This window comes from Saccopteryx bilineata, chromosome X (genome assembly GCF_036850765.1).
Source record: "Saccopteryx bilineata isolate mSacBil1 chromosome X, mSacBil1_pri_phased_curated, whole genome shotgun sequence".
NCBI lineage: Eukaryota > Metazoa > Chordata > Mammalia > Chiroptera > Emballonuridae > Saccopteryx > Saccopteryx bilineata.
The window spans coordinates 60554612-60578516 of record NC_089502.1 but is presented as its reverse complement, the minus strand read 5'-3'; the positions used below and the strand labels follow the sequence as shown (position 1 = coordinate 60578516).

At 43.5% G+C, this 23905-nt stretch overlaps 1 protein-coding gene across 1 annotated transcript; it reads right to left on the bottom strand.

Annotated features, from left to right (window-relative positions):
- Positions 1-7915: 7915 nt before the first annotated feature.
- Positions 7916-18963, bottom strand: LOC136317682 (uncharacterized). Its single transcript, XM_066250472.1, is given in 3 exon segments — positions 7916-8059; positions 10025-12752; positions 18880-18963. Coding segments are annotated over 3 exon segments (2826 nt in total). The 3' UTR covers positions 7916-8045.
- Between the last annotated feature and the right edge of the window lie 4942 nt (positions 18964-23905).

Here is a 23905-nt window from a genome sequence, read left to right as displayed (position 1 = left end):
GTTATTTATAGGGCCTTGACCTTTCTTTCTTTCTTTCTTTCTTTCTTTCTTTCTTTCTTTCTTTCTTTCTTTCTTTCTTTCTTTCTTTCTTTCTTTTAAAACTCTCTTTTTCTTTTCTTTTTTTTAAGAGAAAGGGACAGATATGAAGGGAGAGAGATGAGAAGCATCAATTCATAGTTGTGACACTTTAAGTTGTTCATTCATTGCTTTCTCATATGTGTCTTGATTGGGGGGCTCCAGCTGACCCAGTGACCCCTTGCTCAAGCCAGTGACTGTGCATCTAAGCCAACGACAATGGGGTCATGTCTATAATGTTATGCTCACGCCTGCAACCATGGTGAGCCCACGCTCAAGCTAAATAAGCCCACACTCAAGCAGGTGACCTTGGGGTTTTGAACCTGGGTCTGCAGTGTCTCAGTAGATAGAGCTGATGCACCACTACCTGTTCAGGCAATGACATAATTTGTTCAAGTACCACAGGTTGCTGATGCTTTGTTTCGTCTTTTTAAAAATTCTATTTTCTCTCTGTTGTTCAAATTGGGGAATTTCTGTTCTATCTTTATATTCACTGATTCTTTTTTTCTCTCCTCGCTATTTCAATACTGAGTTCATCCACTGAGTTTTAATTTTAGTTATTTCATGCTTCACCTCTAAAATTTCCATTCAGTTTTGTGTATCTTCTATTTCCTTATTGAGACTTTCTAATTTTTATTGTTTTTAAATATGTCTGCTGAAACAATTAAGTACATAGAAGAAGACATAGGTACTCAACTCATGGACCTGGGTTTTAAAGAGCATTTTATGAATTTGACTCCAATGGCAAGAGAAGTGAAGGCAAAAATTAATGAATGGGACTACATCAGACAAAGAAGTTTTTGCTCAGCAAGAGAAACTGATAACAAAATAAACAGAAAGCCAACTAAATGGGAAATGATATTTTCAAACAACAGCTCAGATAAGGGCCTAATATCCAAAATATACAAAGAACTCATAAAACTCAACAACAAACAAACAAACAATCCAATAAAAAAATGGGAAGAGGATATGAACAGACACGTCTCCCAGGAAGAAATACAAATGGCCAACAGATATATGAAAAGATGCTCATCTTCTTTAGCTATTAGAGAAATGCAAATCAAAACGGCAATGAGATACCACCTCACACCTGTTCGGTTAGCTATTATTAGCAAGACAGGTAATAGCAAATGTTGGAGAGGCTGTGGAGAAAAAGGAACCCTCATCCACTGTTGGTGGGAATGTAAAGTAGTACAACCATTATGGAAGAAAGTATGGTGGTTCCTCAAAAAACTGAAAATCGAACTACCTTATGACCCAGCAATCCCTCTACTGGGTATATACCCCCAAAACTCAGAAACATTGATACGTAAAGACACATGCAGCCCCATGTTCATTGCAGCATTGTTCACAGTGGCCAGGACATGGAAACAACCAAAATGCCCATCAATAGATGACTGGATAAAGAAGATGTGGCACATATACACTATGGAATACTACTCAGCCATAAGAAATGATGACATCGGATCATTTACAGCAAAATGGTGGGATCTTGATAATATGATACGAAGTGAAATAAGTAAATCAGAAAAAATCAGGAACTGCATTATTCCATACGTATGTGGGACATAATAGTGAAACTAAGAGACATTGATAAGAGTGTGGTGGTTACGGGGGGAGGGGGAGGGGGAAAGGGAGAGGGAAAGGGGGGAGGGGGAGGGACACAAAGAAAACTAGATAGAAGGTGACAGAGGACAATCTGACTTTGGGTGATGGGTATGCAACATAATTGAAAGACAAGATAACCTGGACTTGTTATCTTTGAATATATGTATCCTGATTTATTGATGTTGTCCCATTAAAAAAATAAAATTATTTAAAAAAAAACATGTCTGTATTACTCTTTGCACCATTTCTATGATTACTTTAAAATTCATTTCTGATAATTTCAATATCTATATCATCTCAATGTTGGCATCTGTGGATTATCTTTTCTCAAGTTAAAATTTTCCCAGTTCTTGCATAGAAAGGGATTTTTGTCTGTATCTGAATATTTTGGATGTTATGTTATTAGACTCTGGGTATTAATTAAGTAATCTGTTTTAGCAAGGTTTCAGTGACACCATTCCCAGGGGAGAAGGAGATTGCAATCTCATAACAAACAGCTGGGGACAAAGATCCAGGTTCTCCTCTTAGCCTTCTCTCACACTGGATTTGGGGTGGGAGGAGAAGAGGCACCTCATTACTGTTTGATAGGTGTGATTTTTCAGATTGTCTACATACACTACGCTGTCTGGAAAAGGAATAATATCCCAGTGCCACTCCCCGTGTGACCTCTGTGACCCCATGGGTTAGGGGGGTGGATCTCATAATCGCCAGACAGTCATAAAAATCCAGGCTACCCACTCAACCTCCACTGACATGTGTGTGTTGTTGGGGAGAGGGATAGGATGCGGGAGTGGAAGGATTCTCAATATTTTGTTAGAGATATTAGTTGTAAATATTCTTTCCCAGTGTCTTTTTGATTGGTTAGCATGTATTTTAGTATGCTAAGTCTCTGTTACTCTTACCTTGTCAAATTTATCAATCTTGTTTTCTTTAAAGAGCTTGGATTTTGAGTCATAGTTAGGAAAGTTACCTCTACTTCCAGATTATAGAGATGTTCACCCATGTTTTCTTCTAATACTTTTATGATTCTTTTTTATTTTTACATTAAATCTCAACTATAATGTTATCCAGTTATCACAATATCAGTTATTAAACCAGCTATAATATATTCATTCACTTAAAATGTGCATTATTATGTTGAAATTTTCTGAATATAATTGGACCTATATCAATATTTTCTAGTCAGCTTCATCAGTCTTTCTGTCAGTTCAAGAGACAACACAACACTCTTATACTGTACATTCTTATGATATGTGTTAGTATCTGGTAAGACTATCTGTCATCACCTCTCATCATACTTCTTTTTAATTAGTTTAGCTGTTTTTTCTTCTAAATAAATTTTTTTTCTTTTTTTTTTTTTTTTGTATTTTTCTGAAGCTGGAAACAGGGAAAGACAGTCAGACAGACTCCCGCATGCGCCCGACTGGGATCCACCCAGCACGCCCACCAGGGGCGATGCTCTGCCCACCAGGGGGCGCTGCTCTGCCCCTCCGGGGCGTCGCTCTGCCGCGACCAGAGCCATTCTAGCACCTGGGGCAGAGGCCAAGGAGCCATCCCCAGCGCCCGGGCCATCTTTGCTCCAATGGAGCCTTGGTTGCGGGAGGGGAAGAGAGAGACAGAGAGGAAGGAGGGGGGGGTGGAGAAGCAAATGGGCGCTTCTCCTATGTGCCCTGGCCGGGAATCGAACCCCGGTCCCCCGCACGCCAGGCTGACGCTCTACCGCTGAGCCAACCAACCAGGGCCCTTCTAAATAAATTTGATAATCAAAAAGTTATTGTCTAATATAATAATTGTTTAAATCCACAGAAACATGCTAATGGTATTTAATTTGTTTTTTTTTAGTGTTTTTTAAAAATTAATTTTAATGGAGTGACATTGATAATCAGGGTACATATGTTCAAAGAAAACATATCCAGATTATTTTGATATTTGATTATGCTGCATTCCCATCACTCAAAGTCCAATTGTCTTCCATCACCTCCCAACTGGTTTTCTTTGTGCCCCTTCCCTAACACCCTCCTTCTCCCCCCCACCCATAACCCCCACACTCTTGTCCATGTCTCTGAGTCTCATTTTTATGTCCCATCTATGTATGGATTCATATAGTTCTTAGTTTTTTTCTGATTTACTTATTTTGCTCAGTATAATGTTATCAAGGTCCATCCATGTTGTTGTGAATGATCTGATGTCATCATTTCTTATGGCTGAGTAGTATTCCATAGTATATATGTACCAAAGCTTTTTAATCCACTCGCCCACTGACGGACACTTGAGCTGTTTCCAGATCTTCGCTGTTGTGAACAATGCTGCCATAAACATGGAGGTGCATTTCTTCTTTTCAAACAGTTCTATGGTGTTCTTGGGGTATATTCCTAAAAGTGAGATGGCTGGGTCAAAAGGCAGTTCGATTTTTTATTTCTTGAGGAATCTCCATACTGTTTTCCACAGTGGCTGCACCAATAAATTAATAAATTAATTTGGGAAAATTTGTGTATTTATGGTGTTGAATCTTCCTAACCAAGAATATTATATTTATTTGTTTAAATTTAGTTTTGCTTTCTATGTAGGTTTTGTTGTTTTTTTTTTATTTTTTATATTTGTATTTTTCCAAAGTTAGAAGCAGGGAAGCACTCAAACAGACTATCGCACGCACCCAACCGGGATCTACCTGGCATGCCCACCAGGGGGCGATGCTTTGCCCATCTGGGGCATCGCTCCTTTGTGGCCAGAGCCATTCTAGTACCTGAGGAGGAGGCCATGGAGCCATCCTCAGCATCTGGGCCAACTTTGTTCCAATGGAACCTTGGCTGTGGGAGGGGAAGAGAGAGACAGAAAGGAAGGAGAGAGGGAAGGGTGGAGAAGCAGATGGGTACTTCTGTGTGCCCTGACTGGGAATCAAACCCAGGACTTCCATAGGTCGGGCTGACGATCTACCACTGAGCCAACTGGCCAGGGCCATTCTATGTAGATTTTGAACATTGCTTCTTAAGTTTATGTCCAGCCATTTTTACTTCCATTATGTTTTTAATTTTTTTTTAAGTTATACATGAGAAGCCTATTGATTTTGGATGTTAATAATATAACCTGCTATTTTGATAAATTCTCTTTTTGTTTGTTGCAATTTTTCAATATTTTTCTTTGAGTGTTTCAATGTGTGACCATATTATCAGCAATTATAGATTGACAACATTTACTTTTTTTTTATTTTTTATTTTTATTTTTCCATTTTTTTTTTTTTGAAGCTGGAAACAGGGAGAGACAGTCAGACAGACTCCCGCATGCGCCCGACCGGGATCCACCCGGCATGCCCACCAGGGGCGACGCTCTGCCCACCAGGGGGCGATGCTCTGCCCATCCTGGGCATCGCCATGTTGCGACCAGAGCCACTCTAGCGCCTGAGGCAGAGGCCACAGAGCCATCCCCAGCGCCCGGGCCATCTTTGCTCCAATGGAGCCTCGGCTGCGGGAGGGGAAGAGAGAGACAGAGAGGAAAGCGCGGCGGAGGGGTGGAGAAGCAAATGGGCGCTTCTCCTGTGTGCCCTGGCCGGGAATCGAACCCGGGGACAACATTTACTTTTAATTGCTTGTTTTTTCACTTACATTGGAAAATATCATCCAGAAAGTTTCAAACAGAGGAGATAAGTTGGTATCTTGTTTTTGTCTATAACGAGAAAAGAAAGACCTCCAGTATTTCCTCATTAAGTAAGATGCTGGCTATTGGCAATGTTGACCGAGGACACACCAATAGAATTCTAGACTCAGGGTAAAACAAAGGAAAAGTTTATTACACTCGCGAGCGGGCCCAAGGCAAGGAGATGGCCAAGAGCCCTGAGCAACTTCAGCAGGCAAGTTTTATACTTAATTTCAGGGAGGGGAGTTGTAACGGTTCTCAGGGTGATTGATTGCCTCAGATGCTTGCAGCCTTGCCTTTCTGATAAGCCCCTAATCAAACACCGGATGCCTGCGGCTTCTTCAAGGAGCCTGGGCAAACATCTAGGGGCCAGGTGGGCCAGTTATTGTTTTACAAGCCAAGATGAGTTAAGCAAAGATCAGACGGAAAAGATCAGACGGAATCCACTGTTACATTCCCCCCTTTCTTTGTTACATATCTCTAATCCTAGAGATCTGAGTTCTGTTCTAATTTCTCATAATGTTGTCTCATAATCATGAGTTTTACTGCTCCTATTTGCCCCTGCAGGAAGGTGGTGAGTCTATTCAGGACACAAGGTCCAATGGTGATAACTAGCAATAGCACTATAAGGGGTCCTGCTAAGGTGGAGATGAGGGTAGTCAACCAGGGTGATTTGGCATACCACCCTTCAAACCATCCCTGCTGATGTTGTAGTCTTTTTTCCCTAGCCTTTAGCCTTTCTTTCAGCTTATTCATGGAGTCCCTAACTATTCCAGTGTGGTCGGCATAGAAACAGCATTCTTCTTTTAAAGCAGCACATAAACCACCTTGTCTTAAAAATAACAAGTCTAAGCCTCATCGGTTTTGCAACACGACCTCAGAGAGGGAGGTCAGTGATTTTTCTAAAGCTTCTATTGATTGCTCTACGGCCCTTAAATCCTGGGTAATAGCAGACTCTAGCGAGGCCATTTGTCTGGGTCCTTCAACTAGGGCAGCAGCTCCTGTTCCTACTCCTGCCAATACCCCGGCTCCCAGCAGTACTGCTAGGGTGAGTGTGACAGGCTCTCTTCTATACCTGGTCCGCCCTTCAATCGCTTCTTCAAAGTCCTCAATTTCATGATATATAAGGCGGGGGAAAACCCTAACCATTACACAAAAATCTTGAGAGTTGTTAAAGGCCTGAGTGGACACACAGGGAGTCAGGCCCGTTCTGCATGCCCACCGAGTTCTTTTCTCAGGGATCAAATAGGAACTGTTAGGAGAAATTGAAATAGTCTGCAGGCATCGGGCCTTGTCTGAGGCAGACGGGGTCCCCAGGCATATCCCCTGTCCAGTCACTTCTGGGAGGGTAAGCATGTGATGCCTGCCCCAATTACACTGGGAAGGGCTTTTGTTCTCATAGTAGCTCCCATTGACTGTGACCCCTTCGTAATAGGGAGGCCCTGCCTGCAAGCATATCCAGCAGGAGTCAGTAAGGTTGGGATGGGTGCTATTTAAAGCTTCAAAACCTCCTTTTATTAGATCTAATAATCGCTGCCCCGTGGTTGGACCTGACGGGGTTTGTGACAGGGGTGTACTGCTGGCACTGGCTGGGCTGCTAGCTGTATCTCTCGGGGATGGAGTAGCTTGCACCGGGGCTGAAAGGGGCTTGCTAGGCCTTGGGGCCCCTTGGTCAGCCAGTACTCTGTTAGGTCCTAATGGGCTGCCTCCAGCGGTGCCTATCTGGAGTTTAATTTTGAACGTTAATCCAGCATCAGATCCTGACGCATACATTCTTAAGCCCCACCGCCTGCCCTTTAGCCATGTATTATTTTGCCTTTTTCCATAGTGGGTAAAGGTAATATTCAGTGTGTTACAGGTGAAATTGGTACATAGTCCTTCACCAACCCAAACTCCCGATTGCCTATGGCCTATTCCCGGTCTTTGACTAGGAATTCCTCTTCCTAGACACCGGGAGTTTTTAATCCCTGCTTCTTTTTTTGAGTTACTCGCGCAACCCTGATCCAGTCCCAGGAGGATGTGGGCTTCCAGTGAGTCGTCCCGGTAGTCTCACAACCCCAAGCCTTACAGTAAAAGACTTCCAGTCCTCCGCATCTCCAAGTTGTGTCCCTATCACGACCGTCCCGGGGACAGACATAAAAGTCAGTCGTTCTGAGAGTCGAGCGGAATTCTGGGTGAGAGCATCCAAAGCCTACAGTCCCTATACCACTAGTTGGACATTCACATTTCCCGGACTCACAAGGAGGAGGGTTACCCGGGTCTGTGGTCGGGATATCCCAAGTTTCTAGCCCCGCCGCGAGCTGACAAAGGTCTGGATACAGGGACGGCCACCAAGTCCAGGGGGGATGGTCATTGGAAGTCACTTCCCATACTATATTACTGGTCCCCGATATCACATACCATGTCTGCTGGGTCAGTTGGTGGGGATTTGTTGCGGCGGCGGACACGCAGCTTGAGGGGATTATCTGTTTTCTCCACTGTCCACTGGTCATCAGGAGCAGGAGCAAGCTTGAGGTGTGAAATATGGATTCAAGCAGTGATGCCATTGACCTTTACAGCAGTGGGTGTGATGAGGAGGACTTGGTAGGGTCCCTTCCAGCGGGGTTCGAGGGTCCGGTGTTGGTGTCTCCGAACGTAGACGAAGTCCCCGACTTGGTAGTGATGTGGGGTCCCGTCTCCTGCCGGCTGGTAAAGGTCAGACAACTGCTTCCATAGGCAATGTTGTACTCTGGTCAGGGCCTGTAACCTAATGGACAAAGGGGTATTGGGGATATTTAAGTCAGAGGGGGATAAATCCCGAATAGGCGGAGGGGTTCCAAAAAGTATTTCAAAGGGGGTTAGGTTAGTTTTAGCGGAAGGGGTATTCCGAGCCCGGAAAAGAGCATATGGTAGGAGCATTACCCAATCTCTATGGCCAGTCTCTATGACTAATTTAGTTAAGGTCTCTTTAATTGTTCTATTCATTCTCTCTACTTGTCCTGAACTTTGGGGTCTATAAGCACAATGTAGTTTCCAATCAATCCCCAATATTTTGGCTACCCCCTGGCTTACCTGGGCCACAAACGCCGGTCCGTTATCAGACCCTATTACCTTTGGAAGGTCAAATCTAGGAAAGATTTCTTTCATAATTTTAATTACTACCGCCACCGTCTCATGTTTGGTAGGGAAGGCTTCTACACATCCTGAAAAGGTGTCTACAAAAACTAAGAGATACCTTAGTCCATACTTGGCAGGTTTTACCTCAGTGAAGTCTACTTCCCAATATTGGCCTGGTCTGGTGCCTCGGAGATGGGTTCCACTGGTTCCTTTTGTTGGGTAGGCATTCACCATTTGGCAGGCCTTACAAGCTTTGACTATTTCCTTTGCCATTTGCCTCTTCTCGGGGGTGGTCAATGTTTTATCATCCTGAAGCAGTTGTACCAGTTTGTCAGTCCTAAGGTGGGTAAGATGGTGGGCCATTTGGAGGAACTTCCGAATATTCTCAGGTTCCTCTAAGTGGGTCAGGGTGGGGGATGGCTCTGCTTCTATAGTGAGGATGTTGGAGGCAGTCCTCATGGCTACCGCTCGAGCCTCTTCATCCGCCTTCCTGTTGCCTTTGGCTACTGGGTCTTGCCCTTTCTGGTGCCCAGGGCAATGGACAATGGCCATCTCCCATGGGAGCATGACAGCATCTAAGAGGGCTAGGATTTCTTGTTTGTGTTTAATGTCTTTACCTGCTGATGTAAGCAGGCCCCTTTCTTTGTAAATTGCCCCATGCACATGTGCAGTAGCAAATGCATACCTGCTGTCCGTGTAGACGGTGGCCCGTTTACCACTAGCCAGTTCCAGGGCCTTTGTTAGAGCTATTAGTTCTGCCTTTTGGGCTGAGGTTCCTGGGGCAAGTCTCTCTGACCAGATTACTTTTTCCTTGTCTACCACCGCAGCCCCAGCTCGGCGTTCTCCTTCATACAGAAAACTGCTTCCATCAGTATACCAAATTAAGTCAGATTGTGGCAATGGTGTGTCCCGCAAGTCTTGCCGGATTCCAGCTTCCTCGGCTAGGATATCCCTGCACTGATGGTGGACAGTTCCCCCCTCCTCCCTGGGTAGCAGGGTGGCTGGGTTCAAAACAGTTGGAGAGCCAAAGGTGATCCTGTCTTTATCTAACAGGAGGCTTTGGTAATGAGTAATGCGGGCATTAGTTAGCCAGCGGTCTGGAGGTTGTCTTACTATGCTTTCCAGGGCATGGGGGGCGACAACAGTCAATTTCTGGCCCAGAGTCAGTTTGTCAGCATCTTTGACTAGGAGGGCCACAGCGGCAATCACCCGTAGGCACCCCGGCCACCCTTTTGCGACTGCATCTAACCTCTTAGAAAGATAGGCTACTGGCCGTTTCCAGGGTCCCAGAGACTGAGTCAATACTCCTTTAGCTATCCCTTCCTTCTCGTCTACATAGAGAGTGAAAGGCTTCTCTATGTTGGGGAGTGCCAAGGCCGGGGCTGACAACAGTGCCCTCTTGATTTGGTCAAAGGCCTTTTGCTGTTCATCTCCCCAGGTATATTCAGTTCCATTCTTTAACAAGGGGTATAGGGGGCGGCTAGTGTGGCAAAGCCAGGTAATCATAGTCTGCAAAAACCTGCTGTGCCTAAGAATTCCCTGAGGCCCTTCCGATTTTTCGGAGGTGGGATTTGAGTAACAGTCTTTTTCCTGGCCTCAGTTAGCCATCTCTTACCGTCTCGGAGAGAGTAGCCCAGGAAGGTGACTTCGGGTTGGCAGATCTGGGCCTTTTTGGCGGATGCCCGGTATCCCAGTTTGGCCAGTTCGGCAAGCAGTTTCTCAGTTCCTTGTTCGCACTGCACTCTGGTGGCGGCTGCAAGTAACAGATCATCAACATACTGCAACAGAGTTACCTCAGGGGTGGAGGCTCGGTAGGCACTCAAGTCCTGGTGCAGCGCTTCGTCAAAGATGGTGGGAGAGTTCTTGAAGCCCTGGGGTAGCCGCGTCCAGGTGAGCTGTCCACTGAGTCCGCTCTCAGGATCCGTCCATTCGAAAGCAAACAGGGGTTGGCTGTCCTCATGCAGGCGCAGGCAGAAGAAGGCATCTTTCAGGTCCAGTACTGTATACCACTTCCTGTCAGGACTGAGGGTACTGAGGAGGTTGTAAGGGTTTGGGACCGTTGGATGTATGTCCATCACTTGACTGTTAACCTCTCTCAAATCCTGGACTGGTCTATAGTCCCCTTTCCCTGGTTTCTTTACTGGTAGCAGGGGGGTGTTCCATTCTGATTGACAAGGCCTCAGGATCCCCTGTCCTAGTAGCCTCTGGATGTGAGGCCTAATGCTTTCTCGGGCCTCTTTACTCATGTAGTATTGTTTGACCCTTACGGGGGTGGCGGAGGGCTTTAGGTATACTACCACTGGAGGCCTTTGTACTGCTAATCCTGGCCCTGCCGTTTCTGCCCAGGCCTCTGGGAAGCTCTGAAGCCACCTGTCTTCTGTTGAATGGGGTCCGGGGGCAGGGGTCTCATACAGTTTATACTCATCTTCAGCAGACAAGGTCAGCATGGTCACAATAGGCTGACTGACAAGAGGGTTACTGAATCTTACTTCTGGTCCCTGGGGCTTGAAGTCAATACTCGCCCCCAACATGGTAAGCAAATCCCTCCCCAGCAGCGGGGCAGGGCATTCTGGTATGACCAGAAAGGAGTGCTGTACTTTTCCCCTCCCCAGGTCCATTGTCCTTTTAGTTGTCCATGACCTATGCTGGCATCCATTTGCCCCCTGAACCAAGGATTTTTTGTTTGAGAGGGGGCCCAGCGGGTTCTGCAAGGCGGAGTAAACCGCTCCTGTATCCACCTCAAAGTCGATTGGTGTCCCCTCCACATTGAATGTTACCCTGAGTTCGGGGAGGGGGTCTGAACTCCGACGCCCCTAATCTCCTAGGGCAAGGATTTCCTCAGTCTTCTTTTTCTTCTTCTTAGGGCAATCCCTGACCCAGTGTCCTTCTTCTTTACACTAGGCACACTGGTTAGGTCCTAATTTTGGTTTTTGGTTTGGGCCCGAGGTACTATGCTTTCCTCTTCTATCTTGTTTCTCTACTACGGTAGCCAAAATCTTTGTTAACTCTTTATTTCTCTGTTTATCTCGCTTATTTTCCTATTCCTCACGTTCTTTTTCTAATCTTTGCTCCTTTTCCTCTGCTGTCTCTCTTTTATAGTATACTTTATCAGCTTCTTTGACTAAATCTCTCAGAGCCATGTCCTGTAACCCATCCATCCTCTGGAGTTTCCTCCGTATATCAGTAGCTGACTGTCCTATAAAAGCCATAGCCAGTGCCCCTCTCTGTTCTTCAGACTCAGGGTCGAAAGGGGTATACTTCCTATAGGCTTCTATTAGTCTCTCTAGGAATCTGGATGGGGATTCCTCTGGCCCTTGAATTACTTCTCTTACCTTAGCCAAATTAGTGGGGTGTCTCGCCGCCGCTCGGAGACCCATCATCAGAGTCTGGCAATAGAGTAAGAGTCGCGGCCTACCTTCAGGCGTACTAGGGTCCCAGTTAGGCCGCCTCAGGGGAAAAGCCTCATCTATAAGGTTGGGGAGTTGAGTAGGACGACCATCAGCTCCAGGAACCAATTTCCTGGCCTCAAGGAGAATTCGGTCTCTTTCTTCGGAGGTGAAGAGGATACCTAAGAGCTGCTGGCAGTCATCCCAAGTGGGCTGATGGGAAAACATAAGAGACTCGAGAAGGTCAGTAAGTTTGACAGGGTCCTCTGAAAAAGGTGGATTATTGTTTTTCCAATTATATAGGTCTGAGGAGGAGAAGGGCCAATACTGAAGCGCCGGCATGTTCCCCCCTTGGCCGTCAGGGACAGGGGGTCCGAAATGTCGAAGGGGCAGGGTGATGGCCACGTCATCTGGGGTTTGTGCTCTCCGGCTCCGGGTACCTTGGGCTGGACCCTCCACTGATGGTCCCCGTTCGTCCTGTTGTGGGGCCCCAAGCTGGGGACCTGCAGCGCTGGCAGGGACATCCCTGGGATAGGGAGGCGGGAGTCCCGAATCAAAAAGAATAAGGTCAGTTTGAGATTCAGGGAGAACAGAGGAGGGAAAGGGTGGATACAGGGATGAAGTAGGCACCGTTGGCTCCGAAGGTTTGAGTGGAAGCATAGAGCAGAGGTCTGGATGAGTTGGAGTAGGTCTGGGAGTGCCCGGAGTGGTGGAGAGGGTTGTTGGGAGGGAGGGTGCAGGGGGAGGAAGGAAAGGTTGGATCCAAGGAGGAGGGTCGTCGGCCAGGTCTTCCCAAACCCAAATATAAGGCTGTTGATCTGGATGGCCATGAGGTCCTGGACTGAAGACAACTGCTTTAACCGCCTTTATGGTGTCTTTGTGGAAGGTTCCAGTGGTCGGCCAACCTACTCCGAAGGTGGGCCACTCGGAGGTACAGAAAGTTTGCCACTTGCGCTTCTTAACAAGAAGAGACAGATTATGAGCTCAGGGATTAACCTCAGACCAATGAGACAGAGTCAGGGACAGTGGGGTGGAAGCTCCTTGTCCCATTTTAATTTCAAAGAGATAAAAAGACAGAAAGAAGGCAACAAATAAGACACTGACAAAAACAAACAGACAAAGCCGGCTGCGCTGCGAACGGCAAAATAAAACTAAAAATAAATCTAACGGTCCGGACCTACGAGCTCGATTGGAAACTGGCAACAAATTTACAGATTCTGTCTGAGACAGCAGATGGACTTCCAAGCATCCTTGGTTGCCCTCACACTCCAGGGCGTCCCCCAGAGTCGTGGCCTGCGACCCCCTGACACGTCTGTCGGTCGCAGCCAGGAGGGACTCACGTCCCGTCCTGACAGCCACCGCCAGTTTCACTCACCAGACGTCAGGCGTCCCGTGGTCTATGAAGATACTGAATCTCGGTGGAACCTCCAAATGTTGACCTAGGACTCACCGACAGAATTCTAGACTCAGGGTAAAACAAAGGAAAAGTTTATTACACTCGCGAGCGGGCCCAAGGCAAGGAGATGGCCAAGAGCCCTGAGCAACTTCAGCAGGCAAGTTTTATACTTAATTTCAGGGAGGGGAGTTGTAACGGTTCTCAGGGTGATTGATTGCCTCAGATGCTTGCGGCCTTGCCTTTCTGATAAGCCCCTAATCAAACACCGGATGCCTGCGGCTTCTTCAAGGAGCCTGGGCAAACATCTAGGGGCCAGGTGGGCCAGTTATTGTTTTACAAGCCAAGATGAGTTAAGCAAAGATCAGACGGAAAAGATCAGACGGAATCCACTGTTACAGCTAGAGTGTGTATATATGTTGCTATGCTAAGAAAGTGTCAACCAGTTCCTATTTTTTTGACTTTTAGAAAACCTGAATGGACATTAACATTGTCAAATACTTTTTCTTAATCTTTGGACCTTATAATATGATTGTTTTCCTTGACTTTATTATAAAAAGAGATTGCATTAATGAATTTCCTTATATAAAAATACTTTATGCATGTATGTATGTAGGTACATACATATGTATAATGTGTGTGTGTTATCTTACAAAATGTTGTATATCTAGAACCCATTCCTACTTCTTACTAGATGTATGTAACCCTGGAATAGTAAGTTATACTTTATAAGCCTGATTTTGGTCAACTGTAAAATGGGCATATTAATCCTTACCTTCCAGAGCTGTTATGAAGATAAAATAAACAAAGTTATGTAAAGTGTTTAACATGTAATACTTCAACAAATGTATGCATTGGCACCCTTTCCACAAAAGATATGACTTTACCATGAGCATGTCATAGAGATAGTTGGATTTCAAGGAGCATGAAATGTATACATATTTATATGATGGATAAGATTTGGTATATATGTTTTTTATTAAGTGAGAGGCTGGGAGGCAGAGTGGCAGAGAGCAGATCCTCGCATGCGCCCTGACCTGGATCAACCCAGCAAGCCCCGTACAGGTAAATGTTTTGCCTATCTGGGCTTGCTGCTCTGTTGCTCAGCAACTGAGCTATGTCAGCACCTGAGGTGAGGCCATGGAGCCATCCTCAATGTTCAGAGCAATTTTCTCAAACCATTTGAACCAAGCCATGTCTGTGGGAGGGGAGCAGAGAGACTGAGAGAGAGAGTGAAAAATAAGGGGAGGGGGTGGGGTGGAGAAGCAAATGGTTGCTTCTGTGGGCCCTTACTTGGAGTCAAACCGGAGGCTTCCACATGCTGGGCCAATGCTCTACCGCTGAGCCAACCAGCTAGGGCTTATAACTTCTTACAGAATGAGACACCTGAGGATAGTAAAGAAAAGGAATGAGACACCTGAAGATGATAAGAAAAAGGGTGAGAAGTCTGACCAGGCTGTGGCACAGTAAATAGAGGGTTGGACTGGGATGAAGAGGGCCCAGGTTCAAAACCCCGAGGTTGCCGGCTTGAGCACGGGTTCATTCGGCTTAAGCACAGGCTCACCAGCTTGAGCACAGGGTCATTAGCTTGAGCATGGGATCATGAACATGACCTCATGGCCACTGGCTTGAGCCCAAGTTTGCTGGCTTGAGCAAGGGGTCACTTGCTCTGCTGTAGTCTTCTAGCCAAGGCACATATGAGAAAGCAGTCAATGAACAATTAAAGAGCTGCAATGAAGAATTGATGCTTCTTATCTGTTTTTCTTCCTGTCTGTCTGTCCCTATCTGTCCCTCTCTCTGAGTCTCTCTGTCTCTGTCAGAAAAACAAAACAAAACAAAACAAAACAAAAAAACCCGCGAGAACAATAAGAGGATTTATTATATTATTTAACAAGAATTCTGGTGGATAGTTCCTGGATTGGTTAATTTAGCTGTTCAACAGTGTCATTGAGGACTCAGCAATGATTAATATCTACTGCTGCTTTCCTTGGTGACTGACACTGTTATAATTGCTAAACCTATACTTATTTCATTCTCACCACAATCTATGAAGAAAAACTATTTTTGCCTAACTTTAACCATCAGGGAACTGTGACAAAGCAACAGCAAGGCCAACTTGCCACAAGACTAAGATGTAAACAGAGTCTGTGTGGCTGCTGAGCTCTCCCCCATCTAAGCAGTGTACACTACTGCTTTGCATATAAGAAGATCTTCACCCTTACTGTTTGTTCATCAGGGTAGAGCAAAATAAATTAAACTGAAGTACCATGTTTCTTTAGTCACTTTATGCAAAAATTTAAAATATTGATAATAATCTGTGCTTTAGAATTGGGGAAATACATTCTGTTAAACTGTGGGAGGGGCTCTTCCAACCTCTTGTCTCCTTTTCTATGCCTCAGATATGTTTCCCATTTTAAAGCACAGTGACATTCTTGTGAGGTCGAGAATGTTTATATTTTACTGCCTTTTTATCTTATTTGTTTTTTGTAAAATTGTAAGAGCAATAGGCATTTCTTCTAGGTAAATGAAATGATAGAAAACATGAAATAAAATAATAATATCCAAAAGTCAGCCCTGCATTGTATTCTTTGAGAAGTTTTCTTACATAAATATTTATAGTTTTATGAGGGTATGCATGCATTTGTAGATTTATTTACAAAAGATAAGAGATATCTTACACTTATTTTTGTAACATGCTTGCCTCACTGCAGGAGGTTGAAATGTGTCCACCCAAAACATATGTCTACGTTCTAACCCTCCATATTTGTGAATGTGAACTTATTAACTTATTTGGAATTAGCATTCAAATAATTAATTAAGGCTCTCCAGATGAGGTAATCCTGGATTTAAGGTGTGCCTTAAATCTGATGACTGGTGTCTTTATAAGAGAGAGAGATTTAACACACACAGGGAAGAAGACCATTTGAAGACTGAGGCACATTTTGCTGCCACACACCAAAGAAAGGCAGAAGCAACCAGAAGTTGGAAGAAGCAAGTAAGACTTCTCCTCCAGAATCTTCAAAGGATATGTGGCCCTGTTAGTACCTTAATTTTGGATTTCTGGCCTCTGAATATGGAAGAAAATGAATTTTATGTTGTTTTAAACCACTGTTTATGATAACGATTTTTATAGTGACCCTGAAAAACTAATATACTCACTAACAGCATGTTTCAAATGTAACTGATTGTGAATAAAAAAACAGCTTATATCCAATTTTTTATGCTTGGAAATAGTAATGCCAACAAATGTACCATATTTCTCCATGTATAAGATGCACATTTTTAAAAAAAATGTGGGGTCTAAAAACTTAGGTGCATCTTATATAGTGGTTGTAGTTTTTTTTACTTGTATTTCCCGCTTTTTCACGCTTGTTTTTGTGCTCATTATTGAAGACAGTGATTCATCATCAGACACAGATGAGGACAAGCTAATGAATGGGAATTTTGACAGTGATGAGGAGTTGTATGAATTTTATGATGAATAAAACTTGAATTCAATAACTATGTAATACCTTTTTTTCAAATTTTGGGCCACAAAATTAAGATACATCTTATACATGGGAGTGTCTTATCCTTGGGGAAATATGGTATACACTGATCACAAAAATTAGGGGATATTTTATAGCTCATATTCATTTTGAAATATCCTCTAATTTTTGTGAGCAGTATATTTATATATATAACAATAAATTATGCCTAACATTTATTAAGTACCAAGTGATTTTTATTTATTGACTTATTTTATGCTCACAATACTTATAAGGTAAGTATTGTTTCTAATCTCTATAGATTAAAAAAACTGAGGGACATTCAACAATTGATGTTGGAACGATTGTATACCCACATGCATAAAAATGAATCTATACACAGACCTTGCTCTTTTCACAAAAAGTAACTCAAATTTTATTACAGCCATAAGTAAAAAAAACAAACTATAAAACTCCTAAAAGTTAACATAGGAAAAAAAAATCTAGATATCTTTATATTTGATAATTTTTAGATACCAAAAACACAACTATGAAAGAAAATATCAATAAGTTGGACTTCACTGAAATTAAAAACTTCTGCTCTGCGACAAACACTGTTCAGAGAATGAAATGACAAGCCCTAGACTGGGAGAAAATAATTCCAAAACCTGAGGTTGCTGGTTTGAGTGTGAGATCATAGACATAACCCCTGGTCACTACCTTGAGTCCAAGGCCACTGGTTTGAACAAGGGGTCACTGGCTTGGCTGGAGCCACACCCCTCCCTGTCCCACCACATTCCATATAAGTTGGGCAGGTTTTTCATTTACTGCCTGGGACAGCTCTGTGATTAACGTATCAGATACCAGTGAGTCACACTTCACAGATGATCAAGTTTAAGCTGACAGATCCTGTGTCACTCTCCAGATAAGTGACAGGATATTAATGAGAATTCACCCCCTTCCCCTCCAGGAGTATAAAGAGCAGCCTCTCTTTTAAAAGAAGGGCTTCCAGGGCTGGAGAAGTGGTCAGATCACAGTCCCAGCTATTATGGCCTTGAGGGTACACACAACAACCCCTCTAGGTAATGAAGATAACAGAAGAGATGAAATCCCTGCCTTGTGCCAGAGACCTGGGTGCCAGGCCACATTCATAGTTGATCCCTTAAGGAGGAAGTAAGGACTAGGCAGAAGCTCAGATGGGACAGGTGATCTACAGGGAAGGGATGTGACAGACCTGCTTTAATACTATGTAGTTTATATTTCATCTACTTTAATTCTAACAACTATTCAAGTTATTCATTTTTTTATTGTTTGAAAAAATGTTTATTTTTTAACTTACTGTGTGGACATGGGTTCAAGTGTTTCACTCAGTATAACACCTTTTATATACCACATCATGCTCCCTCCTGCCCTATGGAAAATATTTTTCCACACTCATTTCCCCTCCTTTCCCCTCTCCTTCTACCTCTACTTCCCCCTTTCCCTCTGGGATTTACTATCCTGTTGTCTGTATCTATGCATACTATATATATAATTTGGCTAATCCCTTTACCTTCTTTGATCTTATCCCCTCATCCCCCTTCCTTCTGATAGCTGTTCATTTGTTCCCTGTGACCCTGCCTCTGTTTTTATTTTGTTCTCAGTTTATTGTTTTCATTAGATTCCACATATAAGTGAGGTCATAAGATATTTGTCTTTCTCTGCTGGCTTATTTCACTTAGCATAATAATCTCCAGGTCCTTCCATGCTGTCACAAAAGGTAAGATTTAAAAGTCCATATTTTGAGATAAGGAGCTAAAAAAGAATAGAAAGCTAAAGATTGTATTTTCAGAAAAATATGTGTGCACATGTGCATATGTACATGCATCTGTATTGCTGTATTAATTTTATAGGTTTTTTATAACAAAACTACAAAATGGATGGGTTAAGATAACAGAAATGTATTCTTTTACTTCTCTGGAGGCCAGAAATCAAAACTCAAGTTGTCAGCAGGGCCTTGCTCCTATTAACACTCCAGGGAACAATCATTTCTTGCCAATTTCAGCTTTTGGTTGTTCCTGGTGTTTTCTGGCTTGTGTCAACATAACTTTATCTCTGCTTCTATTTTCGCATGGCCTTCTTCCTTGTGTCTCTGTTTCTTTTCCTTTCTGTTCTTTATTAGGTCAATCATCATTGGATTTATAGTCCACTCTAATCCATGGTGATTTCATTTTGCAATCGTTACCTTACTTTTATCTTCAAATACCTTTATTCCAAATAAGGTAACATTCTGAAGTTCTGTGGTTTTGTCATAAATGGCCTTTATCATGTTGAGGTATGTTTTCTGTATTCCCACTTTGCTGAGAGTTTTGATCATAAATGGGTGCTGATTTTTATCAGATGCTTTTTCTGCATCTACTGATATTATCATGTGATTTTTTTTTTCATTTTTCCGAAGCTGGAAACAGGGAGACAGTCAGACAGACTCCCGCATGCGCCCGACCAGGATCCACCCGGTATGCCCACCAGGGGGCGATGCTCTGCCCATCTGGGGGCGTCGCTCTGTTGCGTCCAGAGCCATTCTACCGCCTGAGGCAGAGGCCACAGAGCCATCCCCAGCGCCTGGGCCATCTTTGCTCCAATGGAGCCTCGCTGCGGGAGGGGAAGAGAGAGACAGAGAGGAAAGAGAGGGGGAGGGGTGGAGAAGCAAATGGGTGCCTCTCCTCTGTGCCCCGGCTGGGAATCGAACCCGGGACTCCTGCACGCCGGGCCGATGCTCTACCACTGAGCCAACCGGCCAGGGCCTATCATGTGATTTTTATCCTTCCTTTTGTTTACATTCTGATGTTCTGGATGGACATACCTTTTTTTAAATTTTATTCAGAAAATTAAATTTAACAGGGTGACATTGATCAATAAGAGTACATAGGTTTCAGGTAAATGTTTCTATACCATTTGAATTGTTGATTATGTTGTATGCCCATCATCCAAAGTCAAATCATTTTCCATCACTCAATATTTGTCCCTCTTTACTCCTTTCCCTCCCCCCTGGTAACCTCTTCACTTTTGTCTAAGACATACCTTTTAAAATTCACTCTTCTGCCCTCTGCTCCCCCTGCCCAATTCACATCAATCCCATGTAAATAAATACATTCACCTCATCACACCATCTCCCAAAGTCTTAATTAATTATAATCTTAACTCTAAGTCAAATATTTCATCTTAATATCAACTCAAAAAGTCTCAAATCTTATCATTTATATCAAGTATGGGTGAGACTCTACCTATGACATATCTGCAGGTAAAATTTCTTTCCATTTGTGGACCAAAAACAAACAAACAAACAAACAACCCAAACAAAAGCAAGTTATATGCTCCAAAATTTAATGATGGAACAGGCATATGATGCACATTCTCATTCTGAAAAGACTACAGAAAGGTAAAAGAGTCACTGGGTCCCAAGCAATTTTAAAACCTAGCAGGGTAAATTCTGTTAGGTTTCAATAACCCATGCTTACCTTTTGTGATTTCATGTTGTATTCTCTAGGCCCACGGCAACAGCTCCACACTCTCTAGTCTCTGCCTCTGTATCTGTATCTTTGTCCTCAGAGTTATTCTTCGGTTTCATTTCTCCTTCCTTCCTTCCTTCCTTCCTTCCTTCCTTCCTTCCTTCCTTCCTTCCTTCCTTCCTTCCTTCCTTCTCTTTCTCTTTCTTTCTTTCTTTCTTTCTTTCTTTCTTTCTTTCTTTCTTTCTTTCTTTCTTTCTTTCTTTCTTTCTTTGTGACAGAGAGAGAGTCAAAGAGAGGGACAGACAGGGACAGACAGACAGGAAGGGAGGGAGATGAGAAGCATCAATTCTTCATTGCGGCACCTTAGTTGTTCATTGATTGCTTTCTCATATGTGCCTTGACCAGGGGGCTACAGCAAAGCAAGGGACTCCTTGCTTCAGCCGACCTTGGGCTTCAAGCCAGTGACCTTTGAACTCAAGCTAGTGACCCTGTGCTCAAGCTGGTTAACCCATGCTCAAGCAGGATGAACCCATGCTTAAGCTGACGTCCTTGGGGTTTTGAACCTGGATCCTCCGCATCACAGTCTGACACTCCATCCACACTCTACCATAACCTCGTCAGGCAGGCAATATGTACATTTTAAATGGCAAATCTTATATGTGAATTATAGCTACATAATATTGCTTTTTTAAAAAGATATAAAGTTAGTTTCAGCCAGATTTGGTTATTAACTGAATATGGGGAACAATGGAAAGTGATTTAAGGATAATGGCTAGGTTCCGGGTAGGACAATGGATCAATACTAAGGTGAAAAACTGGAAAAAGAGCTGGTCTAGGTGAGAATAATTTACTAGAGAGTAAAACAGCATATATAGAGACTTTTAAACTTTTTGAGATATATGTGAGGTATCACAGCTTTTTTTTTGAGAACCTGCTAAAAGGTATTGTCTCTCTCCCCACAAAAAATGTTAATTTATTAACACCCCTCCACACACATACAGATAACTTTGAATAACATTTAATAGTTTCCACAGAAACTGTACTTAGAATGCCTGATCTAAGGTTATTCAGGATAGTCCGCAGAGTGTTCATCAGGCCCTGGCATAAACGAGGGAGTACTAGGGTGGGTATGGACTGGCAGATAGTGATCTTGCAGCAAGGCTGCGTTCTTCTTGAGAGCCCTGGAGGTGAAGCGGTTAGGGTGAGGATCTCAGGAGGCTCCACTTCCTAAGCCAGGTGAGAGATAACAGAACGGTCTGAGAGAGGCCTCTCCCTGGACAAAGTAAAAAAGAGAGACAAAGCAGGCTGACTGGGGAGGTTCTTCCTCCAGCAATTACCTCTCTCTGATTGTTGGAACACTCCACCACAAAGGTGCAGTAGCGCCTCCCCATCTGGTTTCCAGTATGAGAGCAGACGCTGCCCTCACCGTATATCTGGGAGATGAGTCACTAGGTGGGAACTTAGGGAATAAATGGGGGAACCAAAAGATTTGCTCAGGTCAGTACCTTGGTCATCTCTCCATCCATATTTTTTAGAGTAAGTCAGTCAAGAGGGTCAATGTAGGGAATGAGAAGTTCTGGAACGTGGCAATGGGAAGACCAGCCTCTTCCCAATCTCTTGGCAAGGAAGGGATAATCTATCTGCATCTTTCAACCTGCCTCCAATTAAATTTCAGAATTTGACTTCAATTGTCAACAAATGCTTTTCCACATTTAATGAATGTTTATTATAATAGAAAAATATATATAAATCTACTAATAAAACTTGAAATTTGACCCAGAAGGTAAAAAAAGGTAGATTATTTACATTAAAGCAGTGGTCCCCAACCTTTTTTGGGCCACGGACCGGTTTAATGTCAGAAAATATTTTCACCGATCGGCCTTTAGGGTGTGACGAATAAATGTATCACATGACCGAGACAAGTGTCAAGAGTGAGTCTTAGACGGATGTAACAGAGGGAATCTGGTCGTTTTTTAAAAATAAAACATCGTTCAGACTTAAATATAAATAAAACAGAAATAATGTAAGTTATTTATTCTTTCTCTGCGAACCAGTACCAAATGGCCCACAGACTGATACCGGTCGGCGGCCTGGGGGTTGGGGACCACTGCATTAAATGACTAAGACCTGACAACTGGATTTCTTCTTGAAGGTTTACTTTACTGGTAATTTTCAAAACCATAACTGTGTTTAGAAATGTTTCCTTCCTTTTTTCCATAATTTTTTTAAAAATAATTTTATTTTTTTAATGGGGCGACATCAATAAATCAGGATACATATATTCAAAGATAACATGTCCAGGTTATCTTGTCGTTCAATTATGTTGCATACCCATCACCCAAAGTCAGATTGTCCTCTGTCACCTTCTATCTAGTTTTCTTTGTGCCCCCCTCCCCCTCTCCCTCTCCCTCTCCCCCCTCCCCCTGTAACCACCACGCTCTTATCAATGTCTCTTAGTCTCACTTTTATGTCCCACCTACGTATGGAATAATGCAGTTCCTGATTTTTTCTGATTTACTTATTTCACTTTGTATAATGTTATCAAGATCCCACCATTTTGCTGTAAATGATCCGATGTCATCATTTCTTATGGCTGAGTAGTATTCCATAGTGTATATGTGCCACATCTTCTTTATCCAGTCATCTATTGACGGGATTTTTGGTTGTTCCCATGTCCTGGCCACTGTGAACAATGCTGCAATAAACATGGGGCTGCATGTGTCTTTACGTATCAATGTTTCTGAGTTTTGGGGGTATATACCCAGTAGAGGGATTGCTGGGTCATAAGGTAGTTCTATTTTCAGTTTTTTGAGGAACCACCATACTTTCTTCCATAATGGTTGTACTACTTTACATTTCCACCAACAGTGTATGAGGGTTCCTTTTTCTCCACAACCTCTCCAACATTTGCTATTACCTGCCTTGTTAATAATAGCTAATCTAACAGGTGCATAATTTTTTTAACCGAGAGGAGAAGAGATCGAGAGACAAATTCCCGCATGCACCCTGATGGGATACACACAGCAAACCCTGTCTTGGGCTGACGCTAGAATCAACTGAGTTATCCTCAACGTCCAGGCCTATGCTCCAACTAATTGAGCCAGTCTTTGTTAGAGAGGAAGAGAGAGAGAGAGAAGGGTGACAGGGAGGGAAGAGGAGCAGACGGTGGCTTCTCACCTGTACCCTGATCAGGGATTGAACCCGCGACTTCCCTAGGCTGCTTCAACACTCTATCCACTGAGCCAACTGGCCAGGGCCTACATAAAATTTTGAAACAAGCTATAATCTTCAAAAAATGTTGTGTGGAGCCCAGAGAAATAAATTTTTTGTGTATGATGCCTGAGAACAAAAACAATGGTTTTTTTTGTTGTTGTTGCTGTTGTTTTTTTACTTTCCTAGGTTGAAGCACGTCTTTTAAAAAGATAATTTTCAGGTTTTTGAAACATCCTGATTTTAAAAAAGGAAATAAAGAGAAATGATTAGAAAGCAGATGTACAGCCAGGGAGAAAAGGAGAGAAAACAGAAAAGGCCAAAGCCAATGACTAGGCTATAATGGTGGTGGTGATGTTGGGGGGGGATGCAGACTCTCCCTGGTAACCAGAGAACAAACCACAGCCGCAGGGAGGGGAGGCGATTTGTGGGCACTGAGATTGGAGAGGATCGAGATGAGTGACAGGGCGGTGCACGCTGGGAGCAACAGACTTGGACAGGGAGTTCTGCGTGCGGAGTGGGGGGAGGGTCTTGCCGAACTCCCCGCAGCCG